Here is a 16,867-nt window from a genome sequence, read left to right on the forward strand (position 1 = left end):
GGCAATGCAATCTATATTTTTTAACAATCACCACAAAATCTAATTTACATGAGAAAGATCGCATTACATGAAAATGGTAATTAATTTACACAGAACAGAACTCAAATAATAGATCATTTGCTGAAAATAACCTACTTAGATCATCTGGATTCAGTCACATTTATTGAACAGAATGTGTTTGTGCATCCGTAACTGTGTGTGTAACTTTAATCAATCCAACGGAAATCTTTTTTGTGACATTTAATTTTGCTTCATAAAAGCCTATTATTGCAAAACGATTGTGTAGATAAAAAGGTTTAGAGTGCATTCCAATGTTTTTTGCTGCGTTCAACGTGTCCTATGTGTCGATGAAGGGCTCAACTTCCCTCACGCATCTAGACAAGCAGCACCGCAGTCAAATGCAGATGAGTTTACCGTGTGTGTGTGTCCGGCAGGTTTGTGAAAACTGGCTGTCATCTTTTCAAGTGCTGTTTCATTGCTGAAGTGAAGTTTTTTAGGTCCTGCACTGTTTTTAAAATCTAAAGTAAAGCGTTGTAACAGCTGACATCTCTTGTTGTTTGTGTTCGCACCCATTTCCGCTTTATTTTTGATTCGTCGACTCTAATTAACCTAATTAAATTGAGTTATCATGACAGCCCTACTAAAGACTCATCTGTTCAGTCAGGCATACACCTAATTTATCCCTTAACTCATAGTTATGCTACATTAGTTAGGTCTGCCGCAACCCTGAAACACATCTCATATTCTATAACTCCGTTTTAAAAGTGAATGGCATCTATGCTAATATTATGCTCCATTTCCCTGTCTCAACCTCGGGATACATATCGTGAGTCTGCCAGATCCAGCTTCAGTCGAGCCCGATGTCCCACTGCCACTCCACTTCTATGTGTTGCTAAGTGATGACTACTAACTGCATCCTGTGCCAACCAGACAGTGAGCGGTGCTTCGATGATCGCTGACTGCATCACTTCAGTATTCTACGACAGACTTCACAGAGGATGAACTGCTGCCAACATTAAGACATGGGATAATACATTGTCCACTGCCTGGACCTAGGACTTCACCGATATGAACTATCAAGCTTCCATCCGAACTGTGAGGCACACCCCTCTGACCTCCACTAGCATCATCTTGGTCCTAGGACTTGGCCTACATTATCTTAAAATGAAATGTAGACAGTAAATCAAAGACAACTAAAGCCTTCATCAGCCAAACAAAGGAAAATGCATCGAAGTGCATTTCTGCAGTCAATTCGGGATGGATTTCAAAGAAACATAATTATCAAAGTTTGTACAAATCCTTTAGTTTTAAACATTACCCATCAAAATGTACTCAGCTTACTTACATAAAACAACACTTGTACTACACATTCAGTATATAACTATTATTGGCATTATATTCATGCTATTTAACCAGAGGGGAACTGGCCCCCACAGTGAGCCTGGTTTCTCCCAAGGTTATTTTACTCCTTTAACCAACATCTTATGGAGTTCTGTGTTCCTTGTCACAGTCACCTTTGGCTTGCTCTCTGGGAGCCTAAAGACAATAAGTTTTATGGCATGCTTTTTCAATTTTGTTAGTCATTTGTACCACACGAGTACTTTAAGACATCACAGCACAATTTCTGTAAAGCTGCTTTGAAACTATTCATGTTGTGAAAAGCACTATTCAAATAAATCTGACTTGACTTGATGCCACAAAATGGCGATGACATTAATTAAGTTAGTTATGTTATGCTCAAGTAATTTCAATTTATATTTTACTGTTTTGACAAACCGCTTTTTTGATGTATTGACCTGGAGATCTGGTCCATATTACAGATACATACATCACGATTAGAAATGTACAAAAATATATTTAAACTACAATGAAATTCTTGCTGACCATTAAAGTGCTCAAATAAACATGACATATATAATTTGTTAATCCTTATATTTGCCCCTGTCAGTCTGGGCATTTTATGGGCCTGATCCATTTATAAAATCTTAACCTATGGGTTGTAGTTTGGAGGTCACATGAATTATGTTGTTTGCATGTTTCATGTGAATTTTTTCATTTCCACTGTTTTTGTTTCCAACGACTTCTCTGATTGCTGGATCTCTTTTCAGTTTTATAGGCGGCGGAGTTCTTTACAGAGAATTCAGTTTTTTTAAATGAATGACCTTTGTTTTAAAAGGTTTCTATGTCATCGTGAATAATCATTTTCTCAATGGAGGGATGGGATTTTTACCTCTAGTAACCTCACACGCTCTATTAAGGTGGTTTTACACAGAACGCGGTGGGCAGCAGGCGTTGCTGCCTCTCGTGTGTACAGGGAAATTGTATTTCCTGTCTATCTAAAAATTATGTTTCAGACACTTGTTGCAGAAGACAAAATTGAAGTAAACGGTCCATGGTCTATTTGTATACACTGCACAGTACTTTCCATACATAAGCTATACAGGTTTCAGTAGTCTATTTTCACCTGGTACACAGACTCATCCACTCACAGCTTTCCATGAGGCTGCTTTCCAATTTATGTCTCTATAAACGCTCAAAGGAACGTTATATATGTCAGGAAATTTAACAAGAGTGAGTATATTCTTCTCCATGTTTTTTTTGACAGCACAATAGTTATACGTCATTTGATTGGTTGTGAATACATTTAGCTCTGATTGGTCAATTACATGTGGCAGCCGTGGAGAGATAAAATATTTGTATCTTGCGTGGTGTGTGCCATAGGCAGTCATGCACAAAGCCCCAAGATTCTCGTGAACGAGCTTCGAATGTGGCAGCGCTTCGACTGTCGCCTCCATTTTGCCACATGCCACCTCTCTCTCATTGAAAATGAAAAGGGAATGTGAAAAAAAAAAACCATCTTTATGCTCCACACTTTGTTGCATTTTATCTTTATTACTTGGGAACACAGATAGATGTTTACTGGGCTAAAACTGTGTTACCAATACAAGCTGCCACTGATGGTAATGTCATAACAAATTTGAGTGCGTATGTGTGTGTGTGTGTGTGTGTGTGTGTGTGTGTGTGTGTGTGTGTGTGTGTACCTCCGGTCAGGTCTTTCTCTAACAGCTGGATCTGCAGGTTAAATATCTTCTCCTGCAGGTTGCATAGAGAGTGTTTGATCTTCTCTCGTCGCGTCACCATGTAGCACAAGTTCCTGACCTGAGAGAAAACGGTTTAAGAAAAAGCTTTAGACACAATCTGGGGCAATGCTGTGAACTTCATGAATTTGCTCCAAAACCTAGTGAGAGTCCTCCGGAGACAGCACTTTAAGACATCATAGGCGCGCTCCTAACGCAAAGGTTGTTCCAAAAGATAAGTATCTTAATTATGCTGCCTCTTAAGATATCTTGTTTAGGTAACATCGTATGTATCCTTCCCCGGGTAGGCGATCTCAGAATGCAATGTAATGAGCTCGGTGATAAATTCACGACGGTGGATGACCGAGAAATATTTTTATTATAAATATAATAATAATCCATTCAATGCTGAGAAGCATAGTTTATAGTGATCAAAAAGGCAATATTTTAGCCACAATGTGTGTGCTATGTGTATTTATGCTGATGAGAGTATTACCTCGTGTCACCTGTATTGAAATCAGTGAGTTGAGTGCACTGCGCGTGAGGAGCGCTATTTGAATGACAGTTGCCACCTATGTAGAGCATTCCAAATTGGTCTCTTATGAGGCATAATTTCAGGTAGGATGCTGCCATAGAAGACCGCTCCCAATGTAGGCAGGAGACAACGAGATAGCTTGCTAAGTAGGCCAATTTTTTATTGCGTTTAAGTTTTTTTGTGGCAGTGCTTGCTGACTGTGTGCTGTGATTTAGCTTTTAAGACAGTTTGCATAATACCAAGAATTTGCAAGAATTTACCTTAATATTTTTTTAAACCGTTTAAAAAATAACATTATAACATTCTTGTTCATGACATGATGCATTTAGGACTGCTGCAATTTACATTCAAACACTTTCCTCTCTAGAATGTTCATTTGTAGCCACAAGAAAACTTATTCCTTGTCAAAATAGAATAAATCTATCAAATGAAGTCCAATTTGAAATTATATTTTCAAAAGCTATGGCCAGTTATGCAGTCCACCAATAATATAAGGCTATCTGGCACTATGCATCTGGAATGCTCACTATTCACGATACCGATCACTAATGTTTTAATATCATGATTGGCCAATACCAATTTGATCACTGATTTTTCATTATAAAGTGTCCTTTGCGACACTTTTGCAAGTTATGTTTATGCTGCAGTAATACACTGCTGTTCAAAGGATTGGGGTCACTTGACTGAAATGTTTCTCATGATCTAAAAACCTTTTGATTTGAAGGTGTATGCTTAAATGTTTGAAATTAGTTTTGTAGACAAAAATATAATTGTGCCAACATATTAATTTAATTACAAAACTAAAATGTTATATATATATATATATATATATATATATATATATATATATATATATATATAAAAAACGTTTTCAAATGGATGACTTGGACCGAATAATAAAGAAAAGCAGCTAATAAGTGCCCAGTATTGATGGGAACTCCTTCAATCATCAACAAAGCTTGTGCTTTCAAATATCTGTTCAGATGTAAATGAGTAAAATGCACTTACATATGCCCATATTAGAAAATGAGCATATTATAGTGACACTGAAGACTGCAGTAATTAAATTGTAAAAAGAGTTCAAAATATTACTGTTTTTACTGTATTTTGGTTCAAATAAATGCAGTATTGGTGAGCAGAAGATACTTCTTTTAAATGGTAGTGTAGGTCTAATATTAAGTAAAGTCTTTATGTAAAGAAAATGTATAGTCAGATTACTTTTTTTAACTTAAAACTTGATTTTGATAATTAAGTCTCCTCACATTCATTCCCTTTCTGTCACATTCTTCATTGATAGGCCCAGGGGAGTGGTCTTAGTCTTCTCAGGTGTGAATCACATCAATATTCATGAATTCATGAATATTCACCCATTTTTTTCACCTCTGCGGTACACAGATTATTGCATCGATCTCAAAGCACAGTTTATCGAGAACAACAACAAACAATTTTGTGAGGGATTCACATCAATCTCAAACCCTCACCACTCAGGAACAACCAATAACAAACAATTTGCGGTAAGTCATGGCATCCGCTCATGTTATTTCTTCCTGCATTGCATGTCACATGTTTACAATAGCCTCCTCCATCAGCAGTGAGGGATTCACATGTGATAAATCTAAGGAATTAGTCAGGCTGACAGTGAAGCTTAATGAGTTAGAGACTCGCATCCAAACGCTAGTGAAGGTCAGTGAGAAAGAGAAGCCGGTAGATACTGTTTCGGATGCGAGTAGTACAGAGAGCAACACACACACTTTGGTTCCGGCTGTAGAGCCCCTGCAGCAGGGCATTTGGGTGACGTCTCGGCGGCATACTCGCTCAGCAAAGAGACACCACTCTCCCGTTCCTGTTAGGGTTTCCAATCGATTCTCCCCACTCAGTGATACACCCACTGAGAATCCTGTTGAAAGAGCCCTTGTTATTGGCGATTCTATTGTAAGGAACCTGGAAATAGAGACTAAAGCCACTATCGTTAATTGCATCTCAGGGGCCATCAAATCAAATTTACAAGTGCTGGCTAATGCTAAACGTAGATTTTCTAAAATTGTTATACATGTTGGCACTAACGATGTCTGGCTTCGCCATTCGGAGATCACTAAAGATAATGTTAAAGAGGTGTGCAAATTGGTAAAAACAATGTCAGACACTGTAATATGCTCTGGTCCCCTCCCTGCTCGTCGTGGTGACGAGGTTTATAGTAGATTAGTGTCACTGAATGGCTGGATGTCTGAGTGGTGTCTGAAGAATACAATAGGATTTATAGAAAATTGGAAGAGATTTTGGGGTAGACCTGACCTGCTAAAGAGAGACGGACTCCATCCCTCCAGTTAAGGTGCCATTCTCCTCTCTAGTAATTTGGCTCAGAGTCTTAATAATGATAGTATTTGACTAACTGGGGCCCAGGTAAGGAAGCAAACAAACTGGTTAATCCGAACATCTGCTAGCTGCCTTGAGACATCACACAGGTCACATAAACTACAACACATAGAGACTGTATCACCTAGATATCTCATAGAGACTGTGTCTGTTTCCCGAACTACCAAATACAATACCACACTAAATAATCTAGAAAAAATTTGATTAAGGTCAAACTTGAACAAAACAAACAAATTAAAAATACTCATCATATAAAAATAGGGTTACTAAACATTAGATCTCTTTCTACCAAAGCACTAATTGTTAATTAAATTATTACAGATCATAGATTGGATGCGCTCTGTTTGACTGAAACCTGGCTTAAACCGGATGAATATATTATTGTTGATAATAATATACTTCATATGCCATTGTCTGAACCTTGGATTTAGGATGGACCACACCGAACCTCACCGAAATTACAGGCCAGGTTGAACTGCATTTCACATCCCTGATCTCTGCCTGCATCACCTTTTGGTGGACTATGATCTTGAAATGGAATGCATAGACTAACAATTGCCAACAAAAGCCTTCATCAAGGTTATTGTTATAAGCATGAGCCTCGCCTGAAGGGTCGAGGAAGAGGTGTTGCTACAATTTAAAGTGAAGTTTTTGGTGTTACTCAGAGGACTGGATATAAATGTAAGTCTTTTGAACTAATAATGCTTAATGTGACACTGTCAGATATAAATAAAAAATCTCTGTCGTCTTTTGTCCTTGCTACAATGTATAGATCACCCGGGCCTTATTCTGATTTCCTTAGTGAATTTGCTAATTTTTTATCAGATTTAGTTACTGTAGATAGAGCTTTAATTGTTGGTGACTTCAACATTCACATAGATAATGAAAATGATACATTGGGATTAGCATTTATCGATATTCTCAACTCTCTTGGAGTCAGACCCAATGTAACAGGACCAACTCATCGCCATAATCATACGCTAGATTTAATTCTGTCATATGGAGTTGATGTTGATAATATAGAAATTCTGCAGCAGAGTGATGACATCTCGGATCATTACCTCGTCTCTTTTATGCTGCAATCAGCTAATGTTATTCAATCTACACCACGCAATCGTTCAGGTAGAACTATTATTTTGACCACTAAAGATAGCTTCACTAATAATCCTCCAGATCTATCTCATACACTCAAAACCCAAAGCCCAGAAGAACTTGATGAAATAACAAAAAATATAAATGCAGTCTTCTCTATCACTCTTGATATTGTCGCCCCACTTTGATTAAAGAAAATTAAAGAAATAAGCCGTGCACCATGGTACAATGGTCACACTCATGCTCTCAAGAGAGCAGCTCGGAAAATGGAGTGCATGTGGAAAAATACAAAATTAGAAGTACTTTGTGGTGCATGGAAAGATAGTGTCTGTAGATACAGACAGGCACTCAAAGCTGCCAGGTCAGCATATTTTAGTAAACTCATAGAAAATAACCACAACAATCCTAGATGTTTATTCAGTACTGTGGCTAAATTGGTTAGGAATAAAGCCTCAACAGAACCAGATATTACGTTGCAGCACAAGAGTAATGACTTCATTAATTTATTTACAGATAAAATTGAAATAATTAGAATTATGCAATCATCTGTCATCGCACCTCAGAAAACGGTGTCTAATAATTTTCCTCACGTGCAACTTCAATCCTTCTCTGTCATAGGTCATGAAGGGCTAACAAAACTTATCGAAACATAAAAAGCCACAACTTGTTTGTTAGATCCTATACCAACTAAGCTCTTAAAAGAGGTATCTCCTGTAATTTCAGAACCTTTTCTTAATATTATTAACTCCTCGCTATGCTTAGGACATGTACCAAGAAACTTTAAAATGGCAGTTATCAAACCGCTTATTAAGAAGCCACAACTTGATCCTGGAGAACTGGCTAATTATAGACCGATTTCAAATCTCCCGTTTATGTCAAAAATACTAGAAAAGGTAGTATCCTCCAAAATATGTTCATTTCTACAGAGAAATAGTATATACGAAGAATTTCAGTCAGGATTTAGGCCTCACAGTACAGAGACCGCACTTATCAGAGTTACAAATGACTTGCTCTTATCATCTGATCGCGGCTGCATTTCTCTTCTAGTGCTTTTAGATCTTAGTGCTGCATTCGACACAACAGATCACAACATTCTCTTGAATAGGCTAGAGAATTATGCTGGCATTTGTGGAGTTGCATTAGCATTGTTTAGGTCATATTTAGCAGACCGCTACCACTTTAAAATATGGAGTGCCACAGGGATCAGTTTTAGGGCCTCTGCTTTTCTCCATGTATATGCTTCCCCTGGGAGATATTATCAGGAATCGTGGATAAGTTTCCACTGCTATGCCGACGATGCACAACTTTATATTTCTTCAAAACCTGATGAGATTTCACAATTTCTGAAATTAGTATATCAATGAAATAAAAGATTGGATGGCCAGAAATGTCCTTCTACTCAATTCTGACAAAACTGAGGTACTAATCATTGGACCAAAAAACTCTAAAAATAAGCCACTACAATATAACTTGAGTCTCGTTGGATGTACTGTTACATTATCTTCAACAGCGAAGAACTTACAGTAGGTGTTATATTTGATACTAATCTGACCTTTGAAAATCAAATTACCAATGTCTGTAAAACAGCATTCTTCCACCTAAGAAATATTGCTAAATTAAGGCACATGATCTCTGTTGCTGATGCCGAAAAACTAATTCATGCGTTCATGACCTCAAGACTAGATTATTGTAATGCATTACTGGGAGGATGTCCAGCAAGATCAATAAATAAATTTCAATTGGTTCAAAATGCAGACCGCCAGAGTGCTAACGAGAACCAAGAAATATGATCATATTAGCCCCATTTTATCATCGTTACATTGGCTACCTGTTCAATTCCGTATTAATTTTAAAATTCTGTTAACTACGTACAAAGCTTTGAATGGTCTAGCTCCGCAGTACTTAACCCTCTGGGGTCTGAGTGTTTTTGGGCCCTACTCCATATAACTCCATGTAAAAGCCAGAAACTAAGCTTTTTTTTGCACAGGCTTATCTAAAGGGTTAATGGTGCCACGTGGTTATCAACAGTAAAAATTACAAATTTTACCTCTTCCCAACAGGGAAAACCACAAACAATCAAAAATGCATGATTATATAGTGTCATGGCTTTGCAATCAAAAAATGTGGTTATAATGGAAGTCAATGGGGCAAAAACAGCCACGAACAGTAAATGAGGGAAAAAAAGTTAAAATCTGATGCTGCACAAAAACTAACAATGCATCGAAACCAATGTTGTTTCTAATCTTTGACATGTCCAAGACTGTGATAAAAGGTAAAAACAAATCCAGTCCACAATCACATTTTATATTGAAAATAAGTCATTTTGTATGTTTTTTTCCCCAAATCAGTGACATCATTTATGAATTTGGCAATTAAAGATCCTGATTTTTTTTTTTAAACCTTTAGTAGTTTTGAACAGGACTGAGGTTGATTAATAGATTTATGCAAAAAAATTTGAAAAAATATTTATCTGATACATTTTTACAGCAGTTTAAAGTAGTGGCTGTTTTCAGCCACGAACATAAGGAAAGTGTAGTGAATTTGAACAATGCACAAGGGTTAAATTGATTTGTTTTATTTATAAGTAAACATTTTAAGCTTTCTTTAGACATATGTTTCATGTTTGTGTAATAAGTATTCGCTGAGTTTCAGTTCATTTTTGTGACGCATTTCATTTTCTTTATTTTACAAAAGCACAAGATTTTGTTGTTATAGTGTGTACACAAATAAAAGTAGACCCTTTAAAGTTTCTAATGATGTCTTACACTTATCTGTATGCCCAAAAATGACAGAGTATTTTAAGTTGTTTCCGCTGTTCTGAGGAAAAAATCCAGCATGAGACGCTGGCATGTCCGTTGATCCCAGTGTTGAGAGAGAGAGAGAGAAAGACAACACACACGCTCTACATACACAAACAATACAGCAGAGAAGGCAATCACAATGGGGGACATATTTCTCTTTTCTATTTCCTGGAAAAGTGCGCAAGCTGCAGAAAAAACTGCCAACACTTAACGACATTGATAACAACGACAAATAAATAAACTGAAAATAACACATTCCAGCGCTGGATCGATCCATCCATCCATCCATCTTCAACCGCTTATCCGAAGTCGGGTCGCGGGGGCAGCTGCTCCAGCAGGGGGCCCCAAACTTCCCTATCCCGAGCCACATTAACCAGCTCTGACTGGGCGACCCCGAGGCGCTCTCGGGCCAGTGTGGAGATGTAATCTCTCCACCTAGTCCTGGGTCTTCCCGAGGCCTCCTCCCAGCTGGACGTGCCTGAAACACCTCCCTAGGGAGGCGGCCAGGGGCATCCTTACCAGATGCCCAAACCACCTCAACTGACTCCTTTCAACGCAAAGGAGCAGCGGCTCTACTCCGAGCTCCTCACGGATGACTGAGCTCCTCACCCTATCTCTAAGGGAGAAGCCCGCCACCCTTCTGAGGAAACCCATTTCGGCCGCTTGTACTCGCGACCTAGTTCTTTCGGTCATGACCCAACCTTCATGACCATAGGTGAGGGTAGGAACAAAATTGACCGGTAGATCGAGAGCTTTGCCTTTCGGCTCAGCTCTCTTTTCGTGACAACGGTGCGATAGAGCGAGTGCAATACCGCCCCTGCTGCCCCGATTCTCCGGCCAACCTCCCGCTCCATTGTCCCCTCACTCGTGAACAAGACCCCGAGGCACTTGAACTCCTTCACTTGGGGCAAAACCTCATTCCCTACCTGGAGTACGCACTCCATCGGTTTCCTGCTGAGAACCATGGCCTCAGATTTAGAGGTGCTAATCCTCATCCCAGCTGCTTCACACTCGACTGCCAAGCTGATCCAGTGAGAGCTGAAGGTCACGGACCGATGATGACATGAAGACAACATCATCTGCAAAAAGCAGCGATGAGATCCCCAGCCCACCGAACCGCACACCTTCCCCACCCCGACTACGCCTCGATATCCTGTCCATGAATATCACAAACAGGATTGGTGACAAAGCGCAGCCTTGGCGGAGACCAACCCCACATGGAATGAACTCGACTTTGTGCCGAGGACCCGGACACAGCCCTCGCTTTGGACGTACAGGGATTGGATCGCCCTAAGAAGGGACCCTCCCACCCCGTACTCTCAGCAGCACCTCCCACAGTCTCTCCCGGGGACCTGGTCATACGCCTTCTCCAGATCCACAAAACACATGTAGACCGGATGGGCATACTCCCAGGCCCCCTCCAGGATCCTTGCGAGAGTAAAGATCTGGTCCGTCGCTCCACGGCCAGGACCGAAAACCGCATTGTTCCTCTTCAATCTGAGGTTCGACAATCGGCCGAACCCTCCGCTCCAGCACCTTGGAGTAAACTTTACCAGGGAGGCTGAGAAGTGTGATACCCCTGTAGTTGGCATACACTCTCTGATCCCCCTTTTGAAGAGGGGAACCACCACCCCGCTCTGCCACTCCTTAGGCACTGTCCCAGATTTCCACGCAATGTTGAAGAGGCGTGTCATCCATGACACCCCTCCACATCCAGAGCTTTCAGCATTTCTGGTCGGATCTCATCAATCCCGGGGCTTTGCCACTCGCGCAGTTGTTTGACTACCTCAGTGACCTCCCCCAGGGAAATAGAATCTGATCCCCCATCATCCTCCGGCTCTGCCTCTACCATAGAGGGCGTGTTGGGATTTAGGAGTTCTTCAAAGTGTTCCTTCCACCGCCCAATAACCTCCTCGGTTGAGGTCAACAGCGTCCCATCTTTGCTGTATACAGCTTGAATGGTTCCCCGTTTCCCCTCCTAAGGTGGCGGACGGTTTTCCAGAAGCACTTTGGTGCGGACCGAAAGTCCTTCTCCATGGCTTCTCTGAACTTTTCCCACACCCACTGCTTTGCCTCCCTCACGGCCGAGGCCGCAGCCCTTCGGGCCTGTCGGTACCTTGCAACTGCCTCCGGAGACCTCCGGGACAACAAATCCCGGAAGGCCTCTTTCTTCAGTCGGACGGCTTCCTGACCACCCGTGTCCACCGCGGTGTTCGAGGGTTACCACCCCTTGCGGCACCTAAAACCTTGAGGCCGCAGCTCTCCACCGCGGCTCGGCAATGGAAGCTTTGAACATTGCCCACTCGGTTCAATGTCCCCAACCTCCGCAGGGATGCCTGAAAAGCTCCGCCGGAGGTGTGAGTTGAAGATCTCGCGGACAGGGACCTCCTCCAAACGTTCCCAGTTCACCCGCACTACTCGCTTGGGCTTCCCAGGTCTGTCCAGAGTCTTTCCCCACCCCTGACCCAACTCACCACCAGATGGTGATCGGTTGACAGCTCTGCCCCTCTCTTTACCCGAGTGTCCAAAACATATGGCCTCAGATCCGACGACACGATTACAAAATCGATCATCGACCTTCGGCCTAGGGTGCTCTGGTACCACGTACACTTATGAGCATCCTTATGTTAAAACATGGTGTTTGTTATAGATAATCCATGACTAGCACAGAAATCTAATAACAAACATCCACTTGAGTTCAGATCAGGGAGGCCGTTCCTCTCAATCACGCCTTTCCAGGTGTCCCTGTCATTTCCCACGTGTGCACTGAAGTCACCCAGCATCACTATGGAGTCCCCTACTGGGGCCCTATTCAGGACTCCATTCAGGGTCTCCAAGAAGGCCGAATACTCTGAACTGCTGTTCGGTGCATATGCACAGACAACAGTCAGAGTTTTCCCCCCCACAACCCGTAGGCGTAGGGAGGCGACCCTCTCGTCCACCGGGGTAAACTCCAACGTAGTGGCGCTCAGCCGGGGACTCGTGAGTATCCCCACACCCGCCCGTCGCCTCACACCCTGGGAAACTCCAGAGAAGAATAGAGTCCATCCCCTATCCAGGAGTACGGATCCAGAGCCAAAACTGTAGCGTCGATGTAAGCCCCACCAGATCCAACTGGTAACGCTCCACCTCCCTCACTAGTTCCGGCTCCTTCCCCCAGTGAGGTGACATTCCACGTCCCCAGAGCAAGCCTTTGCTGCCCGGGTCTGGTCCGTCGAGGCCCACGGCCTTCACTGCCGCCCATATGGCAGCGCACCCGACTCCTGCGGTTCCTCCAATGGGTGGTGGGCCCAAGGGATGTAGAGGGGGGTTCCACGTTGCTTCTTCGGGCTGTGCCCGGCCGGGCTCCGTGACAAGCCCGGCCACCAGGCGCTCGCCGACGAGCCCTCCATCTGGGCCTGGCTCCAGACAGGGGCCCCGGGCTTCCTCCGGGCAGGGTAACTCCTCCTCTTGCCGTTTTATCCATGAGTCATTTTTGAACCATTCTTAGTCTGGTCCCTCACCTGAGACCACTTTGCCTTGGGAGACCCTACCAGGAGCACATGGCTCCAGACAACACAACCCTCAGGATCATAAGGGCACACAAACCTCTCCACCACGATAAGGTGCTGGTTCCCGGAGAGGCGCTGGATCGGTAATCAAAAAATAGACAGATCAGAAACAGAAACTCTAACTCAAGAACTGGAGATGTTTAACACATGAAATGAGAAATATAGTTAACAAAAAAAGTAGATACACACTCTTCAGTTAACGTTACATGAGAAAACACTTAACTTGTTCCCCAATTTCTGAATAGGTGGACATACAATGATAAATCTTTAGACATGTAACCAAACCATAATCCATACCAACAAAAAACAATAGCTTATTTAACCTTACTTGATATGAACTGTGCGCTGCAAACACGAACATTTCTGATGATCATTTTTGTCCAGTCCGCTCGTTTTATTGCGTCTAACCACAGCTGTTGTCGTTTTTTTGTCTGGTAGTGGCAGCAGGTATGCGATAAAATTTCAAATTGGAGCCTGCACTCCATCGATTCTGGCACCCAACAACACAACAAGATGACATTTTAAGCTCCTTGTGTAGCTGACTCTGTGCTGGTTTAATTGGCCACCTCCAGTTTTACCTTTGTTTTGCCTCCAGCTAACGCTGTGACGTAATTGTGACGTCTTCGATCCCTTAGACAGGACACCAAAAATCTCCTTTTATTTTGTGAATCATTCATGGAGTTGGATGTCCTCTATTGGCCATTTCTTGTAATTGCCACTGATTACATAAACACAATATAAAATTGTTTTCTATTATTTTTACATTTCAGTTGATATTTTTATTACATTTTATTTATATAAAAATGTATATGTTTTTTAACAATAAACTTTAAAAACCAGGCTTGCCAACACATCAAAACATGTGAATATGCACAAAATGAAATTATGACATTTAAAGCATTGCCATGGCAACAGTATTTAAGATATCAAGAATCCCTTCAGAAATCCCTTTACAGTATTCCATTTTTTTTACATAATTTTGTCGCTTCGTCATGGCAACACCGTTCGATATATCAAACATCCTTTTGCAATTTAGCATCGTCAATGTCTTGGCATGATGTCGCCCACATTTTGTACCTGTACCAATAAATCCCTGGGAGCAGTACTTCAAATTCCTTAGGATGCATTTTTCAAACAATCCAAAATGCCAACTTCCTTTTGGGCAGAGCTTATGACTGTCAGCACGAAAGTTTTCCGGCTTGATGAGATCGATATGTGTACAAAGTTTGGTGACTGTACCTCAAAAGGGATGTGCTAGATAGCCCCCTGAATATGCTCATGTTCTAGGTGGCACCGAAGAGCCCCTTCTGCACCCCCTCACCTGTAACTCTGCCACGACCTAATGGCCAGCGACTGATGTGTGTGCAAACTTTCAAGAGTTTTTACGCATGTACCCCAAAAGTACTAAAAACTTTGAAAAGAAGTGTAATAATAATAATAATAATAATAATAATAATAATAATAATAGGAATCCTTAGAAGAACAATAGGGCTCCGCACTTTCAGTGCTTGGGCCCTAATAATAATCCTTAGAAGAACAATAGGGCTTCGCACTTTCAGTGCTCGGGCCCCAATAATAATAAAACCGTCATTAATAGAGGTCGACCGATATTGTTTTTTTCAGGCCGATGCCGATCTTTTGAAATCCGGGTCGTCCGATTAATGCTGCCGATTTATTTTGGCCGATATGTGCTAGTTTTTAACCTCTTATTTGAACCTTTTATTTGAAAGATAAAATGTAACACAAATAATTACTTAAGATAGACAAAATTTCTCAACAAATACATTTATTGAACACTTGACCAATCTGCACTTGTACACTTAAATTAAAAATGTATAATGTAAAAACATATTGTATAAATAATGTAAAACAAATATATTAAATAAACAAAGCAGGTGTTACGAACTGCTCTGAGACACGAAGTTTGAGATCCAAATGCAGCTTTAATTAAGGGGCAATCCAGACACGTAATCCAATATTCAGAACATCCAAGAGAAGCACAGGCATAACTAGGGATGGGTATCGTTAAGGTTTTAATGGTATTACTACTCTTACCGATACTGCTTATCGATCCGGTACTTTAACGGTATTCTTAGCGGTTCTTTTGTTTATATATATATATATATATATATATATATATATATATATATATATATATATGTACACACTCACCTAAAGGATTATTAGGAACACATACTAATACTGTGTTTGACCCCTTTCAGCCTTCAGAACTGCCTTAATTCTACGTGGCATTGATTCAACAAGGTGCTGAAAGCATTCTTTAGAAATGTTGGCCCATATTGATAGGATAGCATCTTGCAGTTGATGGAGATTTGTGGGATGCACATCCAGGGCACGAAGCTCCTGTTCCACCACATCCCAAAGATGCTCTATTGGGTTGAGATCTGGTGACTGTGGGGGCCATTTTAGTACAGTGAACTCATTGTCATGTTCAAGAAACCAATTTGAAATGATTCGAGCTTTGTGACATGGTGCGTTATCCTGCTGGAAGTAGCCATCAGAGGACGGGTACATGGTGGCCATAAAGGGATGGACATGGTCAGAAACAATGCTCAGGTAGGCCGTGGCATTTAAACGATGCCCAATTGGCACTAAGGGGCCTAAAGTGTTCCAAGAAAACATCCCCCACACCATTACACCACCACCACCAGCCTGCACAGTGGTAACAAGGCATGATGGATCCATGTTCTCATTCTGTTTACGCCAAATTCTGACTCTACCATCTGAATGTCTCAACAGAAATCGAGACTCATCAGACCAGGCAACATTTTTCCAGTCTTCAACTGTCCGCGTTTGTCGTGTTTTTTCTTGAAGTTGGCAGTAACATATCAAAAGTTTTTAATTAAATATAAAGAAGTTATACAAATTTAATCCTTACTGTTTTCTCCAAGGAACTTAGCTTCTTCCTTAGGCACTGGATGAGGTCTGCTCACTCTGGCAGTGACTCTAGGGGCAGCGTGCGTCGAACACGTGTTCCACAACAACACTAGGCTGCCCACAGATGCGCCTGCCTAATAATTGGCTTGATATACTTGGATATTGGCCGATGCCGATTATGTAAAAAAATGCAAAAAAATCAGCCGATTAATCGGTCGACCTCTAGTCATTAACAATATATTTCCTCCTACCAGAGGAATCTAATAATATTAATACTTAGAAGATCAATGGGGCTTTGCACTTTCAGACTCGGGCCCTAATAATAATAATAATCCTTAGAAGAACAATTGGGCTTCGCAATTTCAGTGCTTGGGCCCTAATAAACATAGCTGCTAGCAGCAATTAACAGGGTTCAAGCGGTTTAAGTCCTTTACACACATGCGTAAAAAGGTATTAGTTTTAATTAGCAAGCATGTAACCACCTTGATCATAGATGGAAAAGACAAATTACAGCAAATACAGGTAATTTACTATGGAAAT

At 41.2% G+C, this 16,867-nt stretch overlaps 1 protein-coding gene across 1 annotated transcript in view; it reads right to left on the reverse strand.

The window, feature by feature from the left end:
• The window catches only part of LOC127624553 (protein Jade-1-like), a 141,425-nt gene that overhangs the window by 10,636 nt on the left and 113,922 nt on the right, over window positions 1-16,867 (reverse strand). The window contains exon 10 of the mRNA XM_052099325.1: window positions 3,042-3,159. Coding sequence (XP_051955285.1) covers window positions 3,042-3,159 — 118 coding nt within the window. The remainder of the gene's footprint in view (window positions 1-3,041; window positions 3,160-16,867) is intronic.

This window comes from Xyrauchen texanus, chromosome 31, assembly GCF_025860055.1.
Source record: "Xyrauchen texanus isolate HMW12.3.18 chromosome 31, RBS_HiC_50CHRs, whole genome shotgun sequence".
Taxonomy (NCBI): domain Eukaryota; kingdom Metazoa; phylum Chordata; class Actinopteri; order Cypriniformes; family Catostomidae; genus Xyrauchen; species Xyrauchen texanus.